The sequence below is a fragment of the Haplochromis burtoni genome, unplaced genomic scaffold, assembly GCF_018398535.1.
Source record: "Haplochromis burtoni strain Fernald_Lab_line unplaced genomic scaffold, NCSU_Asbu1 Contig_1911, whole genome shotgun sequence".
Classification (NCBI taxonomy): domain Eukaryota; kingdom Metazoa; phylum Chordata; class Actinopteri; order Cichliformes; family Cichlidae; genus Haplochromis; species Haplochromis burtoni.
This window is the reverse complement of record NW_024584272.1, coordinates 3,462-19,578: the sequence shown is the minus strand read 5'-3', so window position 1 is coordinate 19,578 and position 16,117 is coordinate 3,462. Positions and strand designations below refer to the sequence as shown.

The following is a 16,117-nucleotide window of genomic DNA, read 5'->3' as shown; positions in this document are numbered from 1 at the left end:
TTTGACCTTAGAACTGAAGAAGCTTCTCGGATGAGAGGTGAAACGTCTTCAAGTAACTTAAAGAAGTCCAGACGCTTTTCTTTCCAAGCTCCTTAATTGACTCTCCCTATTTACATTTACAAATTGGAGTCTATTACATAGATATCATAGCACAGTACCTTCAATATCTACAGCGTGCACTAATCGCACTAATAGAATACTATGGTCAACAGTACTGAACGCTGCACTAAGGACCATATCCCACATGGACGACAGGTCGGGGGGAGATATAATCACACCCACCCAAGACTGGGTGCCAAGCCCCAAGTTCAATAGAAGAAGAAGTGTTGAGTGCGAGAGAAACTGACCTGAGAGACCAAATCATGATGAAGCTTGAAACCTCGATCCTCAGTAGCCGGTTACCAAGACTACGTGAAACACCCTCAGAAAATTTAGTAGATGATGTGAATGCAGCACTACAGACGATACAGCCACGATTACCAAGACTAACAAGCTAAAAATTACTATGGCAGCAGTGATCAATGAGATGCTCGGCTAAAAGTTGAACAGCCACAAGGAGCGGTACCTCCATGGGGAGACTAGAGACTAGAGGCCAAGGTCAAGGTAGCATGAAGGGAGGTTAGCCAACCATTGGAGCTGCAGAAAGGTGCGATGAAGAAGGTGCCTAAGAAGTACAGGAAGCTGTCCATACCTGAGGCCTTGGAAACTGCTAAGCAACAACTCAGGAGAATAAACCAGCTGTTCTCCACAGAACCAGCCAAGGTGGACTCTCAGTGGCAGGGGAACAGCACCACCAAGGCTGGAGATAGAGCAATACTGGAAGAACATGTGGGAGAAGGATGCAACCCATAACGGCAATGCTCAGTGGCTAGTGGATCTGAGGGCAGACCACAGCAAGCTCCCTAAACAGGGACCAGTAACCATCACAGTGGCAGACATCCAAGAAAGCGTCGCCACTATGAAGAGCTGGACAGCATCAGGATTGGCAAGAATACCAGAGGCACATACACCAGCTATTGGTAGACCGAGCCATTGCCCGAGACTGTAAAACCAGGCTGACCAACGTGTGCACTTTGTGGATTAATTACAAGAAGGCCACATGGAACATACATGGAACCACATAACCAAGTGTCCAGCACAGTATACAGAAACATCTGTGCTGAATACAGCCTGGAAGTCCCGAGGTCAAAATGGGAGACGCTAGGGTGGTGGAGAATGACCGAGCTAAGATCCTGTGGGACTTCGGCCATAGTGATCGATGTAGCGGTTCCCAATGACAGCAACATCAGGAAGAAGGAACACAAGAAGCTCATGAAATACCGAGGACTCAGAGAAGAGCTCGAGAGGATGTGGAGGGTGAAGGTAACAGTGGTCCCCGTGGTAATCGGAGCTACCCAAGCTAGGCGAGTGGCTCCAGCAGTTCCCAGAAGAACATCGGAGATCTCTGTCCAGAAGAGCGCAGTCCTAGGAACAGCTAAGATACTGCGCAGAACTCTCAAGCTCCCAGGCTTGCCAGAGATAGATAGATAGATAGATAGATAGATAGATAGATAGATAGATAGATAGATAGATAGATAGATAGATAGATAGATAGATAGATAGATAGATAGATAGATAGATAGATAGATAGATAGATAGATAGATAGATAGATAGATAGATAGATAGATACATACATACATACATACATACATACATACATACATACATACATACATAGATACATACACATTAAACTAGTTAAATAGGTAATTTAAAAAGACATTAATATATAGATAGATAGATAGATAGATAGATAGATAGATAGATAGATAGATAGATAGATAGATAGATAGATAGATAGATAGATAGATAGATAGATAGATAGATAGATAGATAGATAGATAGATAGATAGATAGATAGATAGATAGAGAACTTGTAGAAGTAAAAATATAAACACATTACTCACCTGTTAATGCAGAAATTAGAAAACAAAACAGAAGGATTTTAAAATATCCCATGTTTAACAGGAGCATGAATACCACAGAGCAGCAGAGTCCAGAGTGAAACAGAAAGAGACTTCCTGGTAAATGATACTTACTGTAAACCCGTGGGTGGAGGATTTAAAGGAAATGAGTCAGTGACCTTCTGTTTAAAAACACACCAAATTAAATGTAAGAAATAAAAACAACCAATGAAGACTTCATGGAGATGTATAATAGAGAGATATATTCTCTGCTTAAAGAATCAGGTTTCATGTGCATCTGTTGAGTTTCACGTTACTGACACCAGCAAAAAAGCCAAGGGCTAAAGTTTCAGCAGCACAAGCTGCGTGTCACTTTGCATGTTGTTTGTGCTGCAGAGAATACCTGAGAGTACCTGTCATCCATGTCTACAGATTCTTCAGGGTTAGACCCAAAGTCACTGAACAGCCTGTAGCAAGATCAGTTTAAAGTCTAAATCTCAGAGCTGACATTAAAATCATGTCATCTTTCTTCCATATTTGTATATTTATTGAACAACCCGGCAGCAGAAATGAAGCTGACAACAAATGCAAAAACATTTAAATTAAGTCATGAAGAAATCTGAGAGGGTTTTAAATATGTTTAACTTTGTTTTAAAGCTCTCTGGTATGTATTGACACACACAGCTATTGGTGAGCAGCCCAGAGGAATATTTGTATCAACTCACTTTCAGTTTCACTAACAAGATCAAAGTCATGACTCACACTGTGTTCACTGAACCAGTGGAGTGTAGGAGTGCTCAGAGGGCGTAACCACACACAGGCGTCATGCTGACTGAGGAACCAGGAACAAACAGCTTCACTGAAACTCTGCAGAGCAGGTTTTTATGTTAACAATCACAACACAACTTATTGACTTAAAAAATATGAAACTGTTTTAAATATGACCAAATGATTTTGTGACTTCTTTCAATAAATAACCAAAAGCTGTGCCTGCAATAAGCTGATGGTTTCCTGTTTGTCTTTTATCCTTTAAAATGTTATCTTAGTTTATTTGTGACTCTGTCGAATGTCGAGGTAACAGGAAGATGTTTAATTTGCACTGAAATGAGTTTTACACTTGTGTTCACTGCAGACTGTCAGGATCTGCTTCACAGCGTATTGTTTATATTCTGTGTTTGAATGGAGGGATTCAGAGACCTGTATGATCTCCTCTTGCAGCTCCTCACTCTGATTGGCTGCTGTAGTAGTGAACCGTTTACCTTTGACCTCTTTAACCTCGCTGCTCTGAGTTGTTTCCTCTTTTAGAAAAATAAAAGAGCCGAGCGTCAACAGGCGGTGTCTTTGACTGGATGTTACCTCGCTGTGAACACACATGGTTCATATTTCAAGATAGGAACCAACCAAATATTTGTTTTTTCAGACTGTAGAATCAGAATTTCGTGTGAACAACAAGAAAATGGATCCAGCCTGCCTTAGTACCAGCTGAGCATCACAGCCTACCTGAGTGTTCTTGCTGACCATGTCCGTCTCTTTCAGACCACATCTGCCGATGGCTGCCTCCAGCAGGATAACACACCACTTATTTTAAACTTTTTCTTTAACACGATCAGTTCACTGTGATCAGACAGCCTCTGCAGTCACCACATAAAACACAAACCTTTAGGATGTTCTGGAAATCTTCAGTAACTTTGGGTATCATGTCAGTTTGGCCCAAAATATCTGAGAAATGTTTCCAGCACTTTTTTTAAAAATCTATGACACGAAGAAGTGTATTCACCTTGCCCCTCCTTTATCTCTGTGATCCGCTTCATATCACCACTGTTTTCCGCTCTCTCAGATCTTAATCTGCCACTCATCTTGTTGCTCCTTCTGCTCCCCTTATCACTGTGGGGCACAGAGCTTTCAGTCGCTCTGCTCCTCGGCTCTGAAACTCAATTCCTTCAGTCCCTTCCCTTTTTTAAGTCACAACTCAAAACCTACTTGTTTAAACTGGCTTCCTCACTTTAATACTGATTTTACTTGATATCAAATCTTGTTTATTTTTTTGTGTGTTTTGTTTTTATTTGTTGTTTTTTTGTATTTTAATTTATTAGAATCTATTTTAATCTACCGTTTTATTGACATCTTTGTCTCTTTTTAAGGTGACCTTGGGTTTTAGAAAGGTACCCTAAAATAAAATGTATTATTATTAGTAGTAGTATTTTTATTAGTATTAGAAGTGAAGCAGTTCCAAAGGCAAAAGGGGAGTTTAACTTGACACTACACAGGTGTTCCTAATAAAGTGTGTGTATAACACCATAACTAAATCAACAATATGGCCATATATTCTAGGGGTTGAGCAGGCGACCCATAGTTTATATATGTTAGTGTGACGTTTGCTCCATATCAGAAACAAAACAGCTGCTGCTCATTCACAAAGTGGATTTTTAAAATTTTGAGTGCTGCAGAATCAGTTTGACAGCCTGTTGTTGCAGGTTAAAGTCAGTAGATGGCACCACTGGAGCATGGTTTAATGTTGGAACAGCAGCCAAAAAAAACTCACTTTCTCATTAAATCAGCTTCTTATAAAAAAAATCATCACTTAAAATAAATATCAGATGATAGTGCAGGTGATACTTATTTAAAATTATTATTAAGCAGATTTAATGAGAAAGTGAGTAACACCTCTTATTCATCATGCTGTAATGTTTCTGGAAGCAGCGGTCACCTCAGTGAAAACAATCTCTCCACTGCTGACAGAACACCTGCAGACATAAACAATATCAATAAATACACTGATTATAGTCTCATGAATTTAAGTACATGGAGGTTTGTAAAAGCTCCTCAGAGCCCTCAAATGTTTTGTTTTTGTTTGCTTTGTTTGTTTGTTTGTTTTTTGTATGGCCACCTGAATTAAAACCTGCGGGTAAGTGAAGACAAACACTGAGTGATCCACATATTACAGACAGAAGAACTGTTGAGTCTGTTACCAAGGTCTCCAAACGAATGTTTAAGGTCCCGTGTCAAACAGCCTTCCACCAGAGGGCGCTTTAACACAATCAGATGTGTCTGTGATGCATTCACTGAGCTTTCTTTTGAAGACAGTTTCATCATATGGTTAGAAGAAACTCCAACACACTGTATATACAGGGAGTTTATTAATGGAGTTTCCTTCATATCCTTAAATTTTAATGTATCTATTTAAAAAAGAGTTTGACTTTGTTACGATCTATTCTGAGTCTCCTTATAGAGTTGCCCCGTGTTATTTCTTCCTTCATTGAAATTTGCTGTTGAACATTTTAGTTATAAAATAAGGTTAAAAATCATGTTTTATAATGAACTACGATCCATCGTGTAGATACAGAAGAAGCTGAGTCCAGCTGTGCCTGAGATTGATTTTGTCCATCAAATCTGTTAAAATCAAATGTGTAATGTCTGATAAGCAGACGACTCTCAGGTCTATTGTCAACAGACATGAAACTTCACAGTAACTAAGACTCATGTGTGAAAGTGTTCCTGCTGCTTTAAGTCTGTGGCTCACATGAACTTTGTTATCTGCTCTGAAGGTGACTGAAGTGTGTTTGGGTTCACTACAGCAACTCACGTTTTCCATCAGACATCTTTGTGAAACCCACAGAAGCACACGAGAAGATCAAGTGAGACCAAAGTTTATTGAACCTGCAGAGAAACCAGATCACTGCTGTGGAGACGACAGCACACTTAGAAATAACATAAATAACAGCAAAGCTACTGAAGACATGAAAACATGGATTACATCTACATTTTAGTTACATACCATTTATTATTGTTTATGTGTAAATGATGTCTTGGTCACACTTCTATTCGGAAAGGTTTGGTGAAGAAAATGTTATCTTTTTAATATAAAAAGTTTAAGTAAATTTTCCAGCTTCTTTATAAAAGAAAACAATAACAAAAACTCTCCATTTGAACTTTCTGCCCTCAGAGGTTGTGTGAGGTTTCCTTCATGAGGAGAACAAACAGAATATAAACCAGTGTGTTTACAGTGGATGTGTCAGGTCTGAGCTGCTGTGTGGACCAGTTAGAGAGCAGCAGCTGGATTCCAGTGGTGACGACTTCAGTGAGGAGCAGATGACATTTGGCTCTGGTAGAAACTCTGCACACAAAAACACACAGGAGGAGAATATAAGCACAAAGCAGAGCCTCTCTGTTCTCTTTATATGTCAGTGAATGCATCACAGTTACAATAATGTAACTTTCAGTGTTTTATCATTTAACTTAATGAACTTTTGATATATTTTCTGCTGGTATGTCAGATCACTATGGGCTCAAATTGTGGTCATAACTGTTTTTGTACTTCTAAATCAGTTTTGTATGTGTAAAAAGAATTTGTGTGTGCGTAAAAAAAAGATTTGTGTGTGCACGTAGCAAAAAAATAAGTGTGAAACTCTTTACTCAAGTTTCATCTCACAAGTAAGAATTTTGACCCTATTTTTCTTCCTTTCAGCTGATTGTACCGTATTTGGATCCGGGTCGTAATCTGCATGAAAACAAGCGCTCACTCTTCCTGCTCAACAAATGACAAGGGCGGAGCCTTATACCACGTGATACAGAAGCCAGCTGGCTGCTAAAATTGGCAGGGAAAAAACAAGAGCACGAGAGAGATGACGAGAAAGTGACAGGAGAAAATCCGTCCCGGTCAACCACCCAAACCTCAATAACTGGAATCTTATACAGCGCCTCCCCATATCCGTTGAACTCCCGCAGGCACAAAGAAATTACGGAGGCTATCACTTATCACCTGACCAAAGATATGGCTCCCATCAACACTGTGCAAAACGAGGGATTTAGGAAAATGATCAACACCCTAGACAAACGCTACACAGTGCCGTCCCGCAACTACTTTTCTATTGTTGCACTACCTGCTCTATACACGCAGTGTCGAGCAACGGAATTTCAAGCAGTACAACATTTTGCGGTGACGACAAAATGTGACAAACAACAAACATTTGTTGTTTTAATGTTTATCTATTGTTTTTATGTTCAGTCTCAACTGTTACGAAGTTGATGTGCAGTTAATAAGTGCAATAAATATTTATACTGGAAAAGAAAACCGTGAGAGAATCGTGATCTCAATTCTAAGCCAAAAAAATCGTGATTCTCATTTTATGCAAAATCGTGCAGCTCTAGTCTCCGGTATCATAGCTGTGTCCAAATTCAGGGGCCGCATCACTGTTGCTATGATCTGTACTGGAAACCTGACCGGTACCACGCATGCGCAAATCTTGCGCGTCACTTCCTCTCTTTGCCAACATTGCAACAGTTAATATATTTGAATGACACGGTTAAAGCCCAGTTAGCTCCTCGCATTTCTCGACAACTCTGCCTCTTTTTCGACTGCCCGGGACATTTAAGATAAAGAGTTTACTGACAATTGACAGTGATAGCTGACATCATCATCACTATTCCAAACAATCCTCTCCACACACAGACAAGCATAAACACACTCAACTATCACTAAATGAAATTTAACACAGATACAGAAACACTGAACTCTAGTTCAGTTTACAATAGGGTTCATTCGCTCAGTCAGCAAGTGGCGGTATCCTCGTACACTGGGGAGTAAACTGCCATTAAACGAACAGAAGGAGAGAACATCTGCACATGCACGGTACAGATCAGGTCCCGGTCCGTAACTACTGGCCCTTTCTCAATTCTCAAGTACACACGGCAAGGACTTGCGTTCTCGGCGAGTCCGGACTTGACGAGAACACGAGCACGGACTCGCGATTTGTACGACTGGAACAACAGTTGATGATGTCACAGGTCCAGAGTTTTTACTGCCGTCCCCTCTCAATTTAACTGTGAATAATATATTATGAAGCTTAACTTTAATCTCAGCCAAACCGATTTACTCAAGAACTAAGAAAACACTGACAAAAACCAAACATTAACATTTAGAAGTGACTTATATATCCTGTTTAACCCTAGTAGCGAAATCTCTCTATTAATAAAAAAAAAAAAAAATGTACATGTATGTCTTGATAAAAACAAACAGGTGAGATGTTAGAACGCTTTTATTTTTATTTTAGTGGACACTCAATACAATAGACAGCTGCTGGGGTTTGGACGAGAGCTGAACAAATGTTTATCTGATATTCTAATGTCAGATAAACATCTAATATAATCTGATTATTTTGAAGCATCCTTCAGAATCCCCATGTATTAACATGCTGGTTTTGTTCCTGGTGAAAATGTTTCCTCCTGAATTGAAATATATCTCCGCCAAACCAAATTACTCAGGAACAAATAAAACACTGGAAAAAAACGAATGTTAAAATTTTGAAGTTACCTAAGAGACTTGGAGATATATGATAAACACGATAAGAGATATATCATGTTTAACCTGAGTAGCAAAAGACCGTGGCGGGTTTGAAAACGATGTGCCAGGAGTCCACTGTTCTCGCCGGCTCTAGTGATCCTTGACATCTCGGTCTGCTATCAAGCTGGTGGGTAACAGACATCTCCGAAAATGTCAGATTTTGTTTTTTCAGATTTTTCAGCACATTTGGAAATATATGAGATCTTGATAAATCAAGCAGATATTCAAGCTTACACACCTCTCGCTCGAAAATAAACTCAAAGTTTTTTTTAGAAAGTATTTTGTGGTCGCCTTTCGCACATACGTGGCACAGATCGGGTAGTGTCATTTGTAGGCCGACTACGTGACAGGAATGAAACAAAGGCTGTCCAAATTCGAAGACTTCCCTAAATGCGGCTAAAAATAATTGCGTCCTTCATTTCCCCAGATTTGAAGGATGGGACGGGTGTATTCTTTGTGGCCCAACACCTATCCAAGAATTATTAGCGCAGCTCAGGTTAAACATGATATATAAGTCACTTACATAACTTAAAAATGTTATTGTTTGGCTTTTTTCAGAGTTTCATTTGTTCCTGAGTAAATCGGTTTGGCTGAGATTAAAGTTATAGTGATTAAACAGAAGTGTGAGATGCTCCAGAATATTCTCCGGTGTCCTGTTATATTTTAGATAGCAAGGAGCAGAAAGGTGAGTTTATTAAACTCCACCGAAACAATTTCATTGAGTTTAATAAACTATCATCTTGTCTTTATTTTTAGTTAGCACATACCTTAAACACTTTAAGCTGTAAGCTAATGATAGTTATATAAGAGCAGATGCTGGTGCAGTAAGCTGTACGTTTTATGTCCAATGGATGATGATCTGATTAGTCGACTAATCGCAAAAATAAACGGTGACTAGTTGATTATTAAAATAATCGCTTGTGGCAGAGTGTGAACTATAGAAGGAAAGCACTTAGATGTAGAGAAAGTGCTTGTATGAATGTGTATGTAGTGAAGGTGGCATGTAGTATAAAGCACTTTGAGTGCTCTACAGAAAAATGCTATATAAACAGCAGTATATACAGGAAACTGTGACATTTTGGTATCCTTATTGTGTATTCGTGCTCCGAGACAACTAACCAATTTTAGATTGGGGAGTAGGGCTGTGCGATATGACAATATATATCACCGCTTAACAGAAAACACAGTCCAACATCAGAAGACAGAAACACAAAGGTGGAACTAGGACATATAGTGTATATAGGACATCAGTGCAAATAACCCATTTATATTTATTATGTGCACAGAACTACAATGGGATCATTTATGGACTGTTGTCAGAGTGCAGTTTAGAGAAGATTTTGAGTTTAGCAAACCTCCTTATGGCTTAAAAAATAAGTATAAGTAAGATTTCCTTTGAACACTACACTATGAACACTGTGTGTATCCAATTAAAACTGACTAAATTATTGTGGTTATAAAGTAAATAAGTTGTAATTGTGGCATCTCATAAATAAGCACAGTAACAATATGATATGATGGATTTTTTGTCACCTTAGGGAAATTTGTTGTGGACTCAAGTACTGCCACAAATGCTGCCGTCACAGAGTCAATAAACATTAAAGAAATAAATACATGCTTTTAAAAAAAATAAAATTGTTTATCTATAATTACAAACATACTAGTTAGTATATACTCATATTACAAATAACTATTATTTAAAAGCTTGATTTCTGTTGGAAAAAATACATTTTTAAAGCATTCAGATGCATTTTGGGAATCTGTTTCTGTCAGAAGGAAAGAGCTCGTTTCAGGATGAAGGAGATGTGACTGGTCTGACAGAACTGTTTGTGCCTGTATGATTACAGACCAATCCTAAATGGACTGGAGGGAGAGGTCTCGAGTCCTCCCAATTTCACAAAACGTGGTGGCAGCTTAAATTTTGCCTGCAAAGAGAGATCACCATACCATTTATTTATTTAAAGCTGATGTTACTTATCATTTTGCTGACAAATTGTACAATTATAACTGCAGCTATATATATCCAGCAATATCTATATCCAATAGTAGGATGGTAGGATATCTATCTCAGCTACCACAGTGCAAGAGGTGGGCCAGTGCCATCCTCTATGGGTTAGGGTCCATCTAATGCACAGCTCACAGTGCAATAGGTACACCCTTTTGCGCACTCTACAGCGAAAATAACACAAGGGGTATTTATATTCAATCGAATCTGAACCATGGTATATTCAGTATATTTGTTTCAGTTCCAGTAAATGTTTTCATTTAAATAACATGTTTCCCTGAGATAAATGTGTTATATCAAGGTTTTAGCATAATTTATATTTTTTAAGTTGGCTAAAGTAAGAATCAGCCAGTTGCACTTTGACAATTTTAAGTCATTTCTGAAGATAACTGTCGTAATAATAGCAGAATATTCTCTGCCATACTGTGGGCCTGGCTTGTTAGTCACGTGACGAAGTAGCGCATGTGCACAAGCAGCGGCACTTACAGTATCCTTCCATGAAACCGCAGCAGTGCATACAGGAGAGCAGTAGCATTAGCAGTAGCAACAGTGTCGATCTCATTAAACTCGTATTGATCGATATCGATACAAACGTTGGTGCCCATAATATCGATATCTGGATCGACCCGAACACCACTAGTAGCGGCAGGAGCCGGTGAGCTCACAATATGCGTCTAGAATGGACGTCACGTCTCTGTTTCTTGATTCTTCACTTCGTGTTTGCAGGTGAGAGCCAACTATTCCGCTGCTCTTGTGTTGAACTGCCGTTACTTGTAGATACACGCGCACAAGATTGTGATTTTGTTTTTTTGAAATTAAATTAAACCCTCACATACTATCACGTTGAATGAACTGCACCTCTTGCACCGAATCCCTCGGTGTAGACCTCTCCTGTCACGGTCAGTAGAGTAGCCCGCAGTTAAAAAAAAAAAAAGGAAACCGTACAGCCTGCCCTACACCGGGACGCGCACAAAGGTGTGGGAACGACACCCACTAGAGCCTAGAGCAGCCATTTTATAGCCTTTTGTAGCCCGCCCGTTGTACTTACCACGACATGCAGAGGCTCTAAACAGAAAAACCTGCTACTTTGTGCCGGATCCCACTGGGCAGCAAACATTAAGACGTTGAAAGCTGCTGCTGACAGACTCCTTTTTCTCAACGACGCTCAGTCATGAGTTAAAAAATAACGCATTTTCCAAAGTTAAGCCCGCGTTGTCTTCGGGTACTCCTTGTTTAAGCTTCTAGCAAAGCTGTTTTCTACCGTCCACGAACGATAACGTTAATAACCCAAACGAAGCGACGCCACGCAGGCTCCCACAGCAGAAGCTACAGCCCCGCCTTTGGAACGGAGGCGTGCACGCGGACGCCCCGGCAAGACAAAACAAAAGCAGCCGGCGAGCGCGCTCACGCTGCGTTAAACACTCAGAAGGAATTTATGAATAAATCAGAGGAGATTGTCGGTCTTAAACCCGCCCCCAGCACGGGTTATCTTGACCACATACAACGTGTGACCTCACTGGAAAAGTCGCATGACAACGATGGTTTCTGTAAAGTTTACCACACAAGGACAGTGCAGGTTTTTGTCCCTGTCCTGCACACTGTGTGAACTCAGGTCCACAGGCAGCCTGTGCAGGCTATTCATTAGTATGGGGTTCAGTGGGATTCTGTGGTGCTTTAACAGTGTTAAACTAGTCTATTGCCACCTTTGTGTGATTCAACCAGCATATACCAGAGACCAGTTATCTCTATTTCTCACTCTGATTGGCTGCTGTAGAAGTTACTGCTTCCTCTCTGCTCTGTGTTTTTTAATCTTTCAGACCAGGAAACCATCTCAGCTCAGTCTGGGCAGAACGTCACTCTGACATGTCAAGCTTCAAACAACACCATCCCAGTTGTGGAGTGGAAAAGAGCTGATCTGGGAGAATATGTAATTTCATATCGGGATGAGCAGTCTGATCCAGAGGAGCAGCATCCAACTTTTAAGAACCGGGTGGATCTGCAGGACAGAGAGATGAAGGCTGGAGACGTGTCTTTGATTCTGAAGGATGTGACGGTTAATGACGCTGGAACATACGAGTGTCGTGTTGCCCAGAAATCAGGAGAATCAATGGGGCTTCTCTGCAACATCACACTTAGTGTTGTTGATCCTCCAGGTGAGTGAGCAGAGTTGAGTGTGTGTGTGATCAGAGGTGAAGCTGCTTCCTGGTTGTTGATGTTTGTTTCTAAAGATGTTGTTGATGAGACTTTGTAGAAAGCAGCTGGTCTGAGTGATGTGATCAGAGTGCAGTAGATAATGTCTGACAGCAGTTTGAAGAGGAAATGGATTCTGTTCTGTTCTTCACTCATCACCTACCTGACAGCTGACACCTCACACCTGTTTCTCACCTGCAGGTCAGACAGGAGGAGACACAGAGGATGGAGGGAAGGAGGAGAGGGAAGGAGGCTGGATCTGTTGGACTAAAAGTTGGTCTTCCAGTTGCTGCTGTTGTTGTTGTTGTTACTTTTGTTGGTGTCGTGATCTACAGAAAATGTAAACAACAGAAGCAGGGTTCTTTCCAGCCTCCAGCTGAACAGCAGCATGTTTGTAATGTTTCTGTTTTTTTTCCAGATGATCTGAGTCTACGTCCACACGTACACGGGTATTTTTGAAAACTCAAATTTTTCTTTTTTTCTTTTTTTAAATCCCGTCCACACATGCGTTTTTTAAAAAGGTCTCCGTTCACATGCGAACGCCAAAAACAAAGTCAAACGCTGTCAAGAACATGCCACATCCTAGCCATGTAGAAATGTTGGCCAATCAGAAGTCTAGAAGCCTGGGAGCGAAAGAGTAAGCTGTAAGGTTTTATGCAAACTTTAAGAACGTTTTTGTGTTTTTCTGGAAAGGCAGCTAATTTTGTGTTACTTTTCAAGTGTCTTCATCATTTTCAAATGTTAATAACCAAAGAAAGTATTTTGGCTGGTGTAGACTTACAACTTAGCAATGAACAAATGCATAAATTTAATTAAACAAAAATGAAACTTATTCAAAACCGACGTTGGTGTCAGGTTTTTGGTTGTGAGAGCAACACTGAGCATTCATGGTACAGTTTAGAATATCCTGAAATTACATTTTATAACATCTAACATTTTGTATTAAGCATCTTTGTAAACTTTGACTAAATATTTATCACAAATATGTATATTTTTTGTGCTTAAAGAAAATATTTAGTGGTTTTCAAGGAAGTGAGACAGGAGCAGACTGAAATGTCACATGTGCCTTCACAAATTTCTTCAAGTTTTATTTATTTATTTATTTATTTATTTATTTGGTGCGACGCATCGATAAACAGTCCAGCAGATATTTTCAGGTTTTATGTTTAAACATTATTATTATTATTATTATTATTTAAGTTGTATAAAAATGGTCCAAAGAACAAGTTGTGTCTTTAGCTCCTCACTGACTGCTCAACAATCTGAACTGTAAGCCTTTATATTTATTTGAAAAGAGAAAGTTGTTACTTTTGCTTGTTATATCAAACTACCTGCTGCTTCACTTTATACAGATAAAACATATTTATATTACAAAAGCGTCTGACATTTATTATATATAGCTTTAAGCACTGCATGCATTTAACTGTATTGGAGCACACTGTATTTAATATATTTATTTTGACTGCAGACTTCATTGGTGATGATGAGTAGGATTTTTTATTATATTGTAAAAATGAAATGTAATTGACTTCGATTCATACAATTGTTATGCTCCTGTTTCAGGGGGTTTGTGGTTCTAATGTTTCTACTGTAAAGATAAAGTGCCTTTTGATATGACTGTTGTTGTTTCCTGAATAAAACTGAAGCTGGAATCAAAGTGATCCATGTTTTGCTTGTTTCTTTTTTGTTTTTCTTGCAGTTTTCAGACAATTTTACTACAAATATTATTTTACCAATAAATATTAAGAATACATAATGACTCCCATAAACTGTGACAGAGTTCATAAACACAACAGCTGCTATAAATGTTGTAAAACATGTTTATGTTTTAATTTGTTAACCTGGTTGTTTATGACCACAGAGAAAGAACAAAGGATTTAACTGATGTGATGTAAGTCTTGCTCTGATGTGCAGACATGGAAACACTGAAACATCATTCAGATGTTTCACACATCACTGATTTGGATGTTTTCTTTCCACTAATGTGACAAAAACATGCCTTTTGCATGCTTTGCCCTAAATGGCTCCCAGGTCGGCTTTTACACCATCTCTGCCTGTCCTCCACCTCCTGTCAGTGACAGGTCCACTGGATGTGGTGAAGGTGGAGTATTCAGAGGGTTACAGTCAAAGTAAATCAGTATGAGGTAAACAGCAACATGGTGAGAAACACTTTGTTGTTTAAAGTGACAAATCATGGACACTATGAGGAGAGTATAAACGCAAAATGGTTCACGTGCTCATCCAGCGGCTCTACAGCGGCTTTTATATACACTTTATATCCCGTTTTAACTCAAGGAGAAATTTCTCCTTGAGTTAACATCCTGTAGATTTGGAACTAATTCCTTTTCTATGGTTCTATGTGTTTCCCATCAGGGAAAGTCTGGTTCTGCTGAGAAGTGGAGTTCACTTCAGTGCCAATAGAGGGCAGCACCAGAGCTCAGTTTCATCTCAGCACTGTGTCTGAGTCTTACTTCATGGAAACTTGCTGCTGGGCACTTTAGTTGTAACTCTTGGCTCTGATGATCTGATCTTATTGAATCAGCTCCAGACTCTCACACTGAATCATGTCACAGATGGTTACGACTTAAGAACACATCAAACTTTACAGGAACTTAGATTCACACGTGCAGCTGCTTAACATGAAAAATATCTGTTGCCCGTATTGATGTGTATACTGTTGTGTAGCAGGTGTGTGATGCAGTACTATCCCTATCCACCAGGGGGCATAGGTTTCCTATATAAGGCAGGCATTCGGGCCACAGTTGTTTGACCGTGTGTCAGCTTTTTTTCCCCCAACACGACGAGTTAGAAATGATTTCAAATTCCTTCAAGTAGAATTTAAAGGCAATTTTTTGAACAATTTCTTTCTGCCACTTAGCCAGGATCACAACCACATCTGGTTGTGTGAGGGTAACTTCATGAGGAGAACATACAGAGTATAAACCAGTGTGTTTCACAGTGAATGAGCTCAGGTCTGAGCTGCTGTGTGGACCAGTTAGAGAGCAGCAATTGGCTGTGAAACCTAACATGCAAAATGTGCTGCAGAACTAAAGGTTCAATGAGCACAAATGGACCAAATGAAAAGAAAATTGATTTGCAATTTGTGAAAACACTGTATGTGAGGGAGGAGCTGGAAGAAGCTCTGTGGTGTGTGGGCCCAAACAGGGTTGTGAGGCAGTGTCACAGCTGAAATCATAATATTTATTTCACTTTATTTCACTTAGGTACTTTTAACGGCAACAGCAGCTAAATTTGCCTCTTGTAACTGACATGATTTACCTGTGGTTTCAAATTTCATGTGATCTTGTGATATGTGAAGGGCAACTAACCACTCTTACTATATTGTATCACGTCACCTCAACAATAATAATTTTCACAACTGTTAAGTTGTTGAATTTCATCCAGATCATACACGATTTAACTACGTTCACCAGAGTTTTACAATTATTTTGTTCAAATTACACATTAGACTTCTCAAATCAAATCAAATCAAATCACTTTTATTGTCACATCACATGTGCAGGTACATTGGTACAGTACATGTGAGTGAAATTCTTGTGTGCGAGCTTCACAAGCAACAGAGTTGTGCAGAATACAATAACGTAATCAGTCTCCTGAGAAAGAAGAGGCGCTGCTGC

General features: G+C 39.5%; 1 protein-coding gene and 1 long non-coding RNA gene across 2 annotated transcripts; one reads left to right on the top strand and one right to left on the bottom strand.

The window, feature by feature from the left end:
* Positions 1 to 5,575: 5,575 nt before the first annotated feature.
* Positions 5,576 to 11,703, bottom strand: LOC102295167. The gene is made up of 2 exons (XR_318049.2): positions 11,338 to 11,703; positions 5,576 to 6,058 (listed from the first exon to the last, which is right to left on the bottom strand). It is a non-coding gene; the product is annotated as an uncharacterized LOC102295167 (long non-coding RNA).
* On the top strand, positions 10,765 to 14,333 carry LOC121813557 (programmed cell death 1 ligand 1-like). The gene is made up of 3 exons (XM_042217400.1): positions 10,765 to 11,015; positions 12,107 to 12,442; positions 12,681 to 14,333. Exons 1-3 carry the CDS (start codon positions 10,958 to 10,960, stop codon positions 12,821 to 12,823), a joined length of 537 nt encoding a protein of 178 aa, XP_042073334.1. The 5' UTR covers positions 10,765 to 10,957; the 3' UTR covers positions 12,824 to 14,333.
* The last annotated feature ends 1,784 nt before the right edge of the window (positions 14,334 to 16,117 follow it).

Coding starts and splice junctions, on each gene's coding strand:
- LOC121813557 (XM_042217400.1), top strand. CDS start 10,958: ATGCGTCTAGAATGGACGTCACGTCTCTGTTTCTTGATTCTTCACTTC. Junction 11,016..12,106: donor TCTTCACTTCGTGTTTGCAG/GTGAGAGCCAAC, acceptor TTAATCTTTCAG/ACCAGGAAACCATCTCAGCT. Junction 12,443..12,680: donor TAGTGTTGTTGATCCTCCAG/GTGAGTGAGCAG, acceptor TCTCACCTGCAG/GTCAGACAGGAGGAGACACA.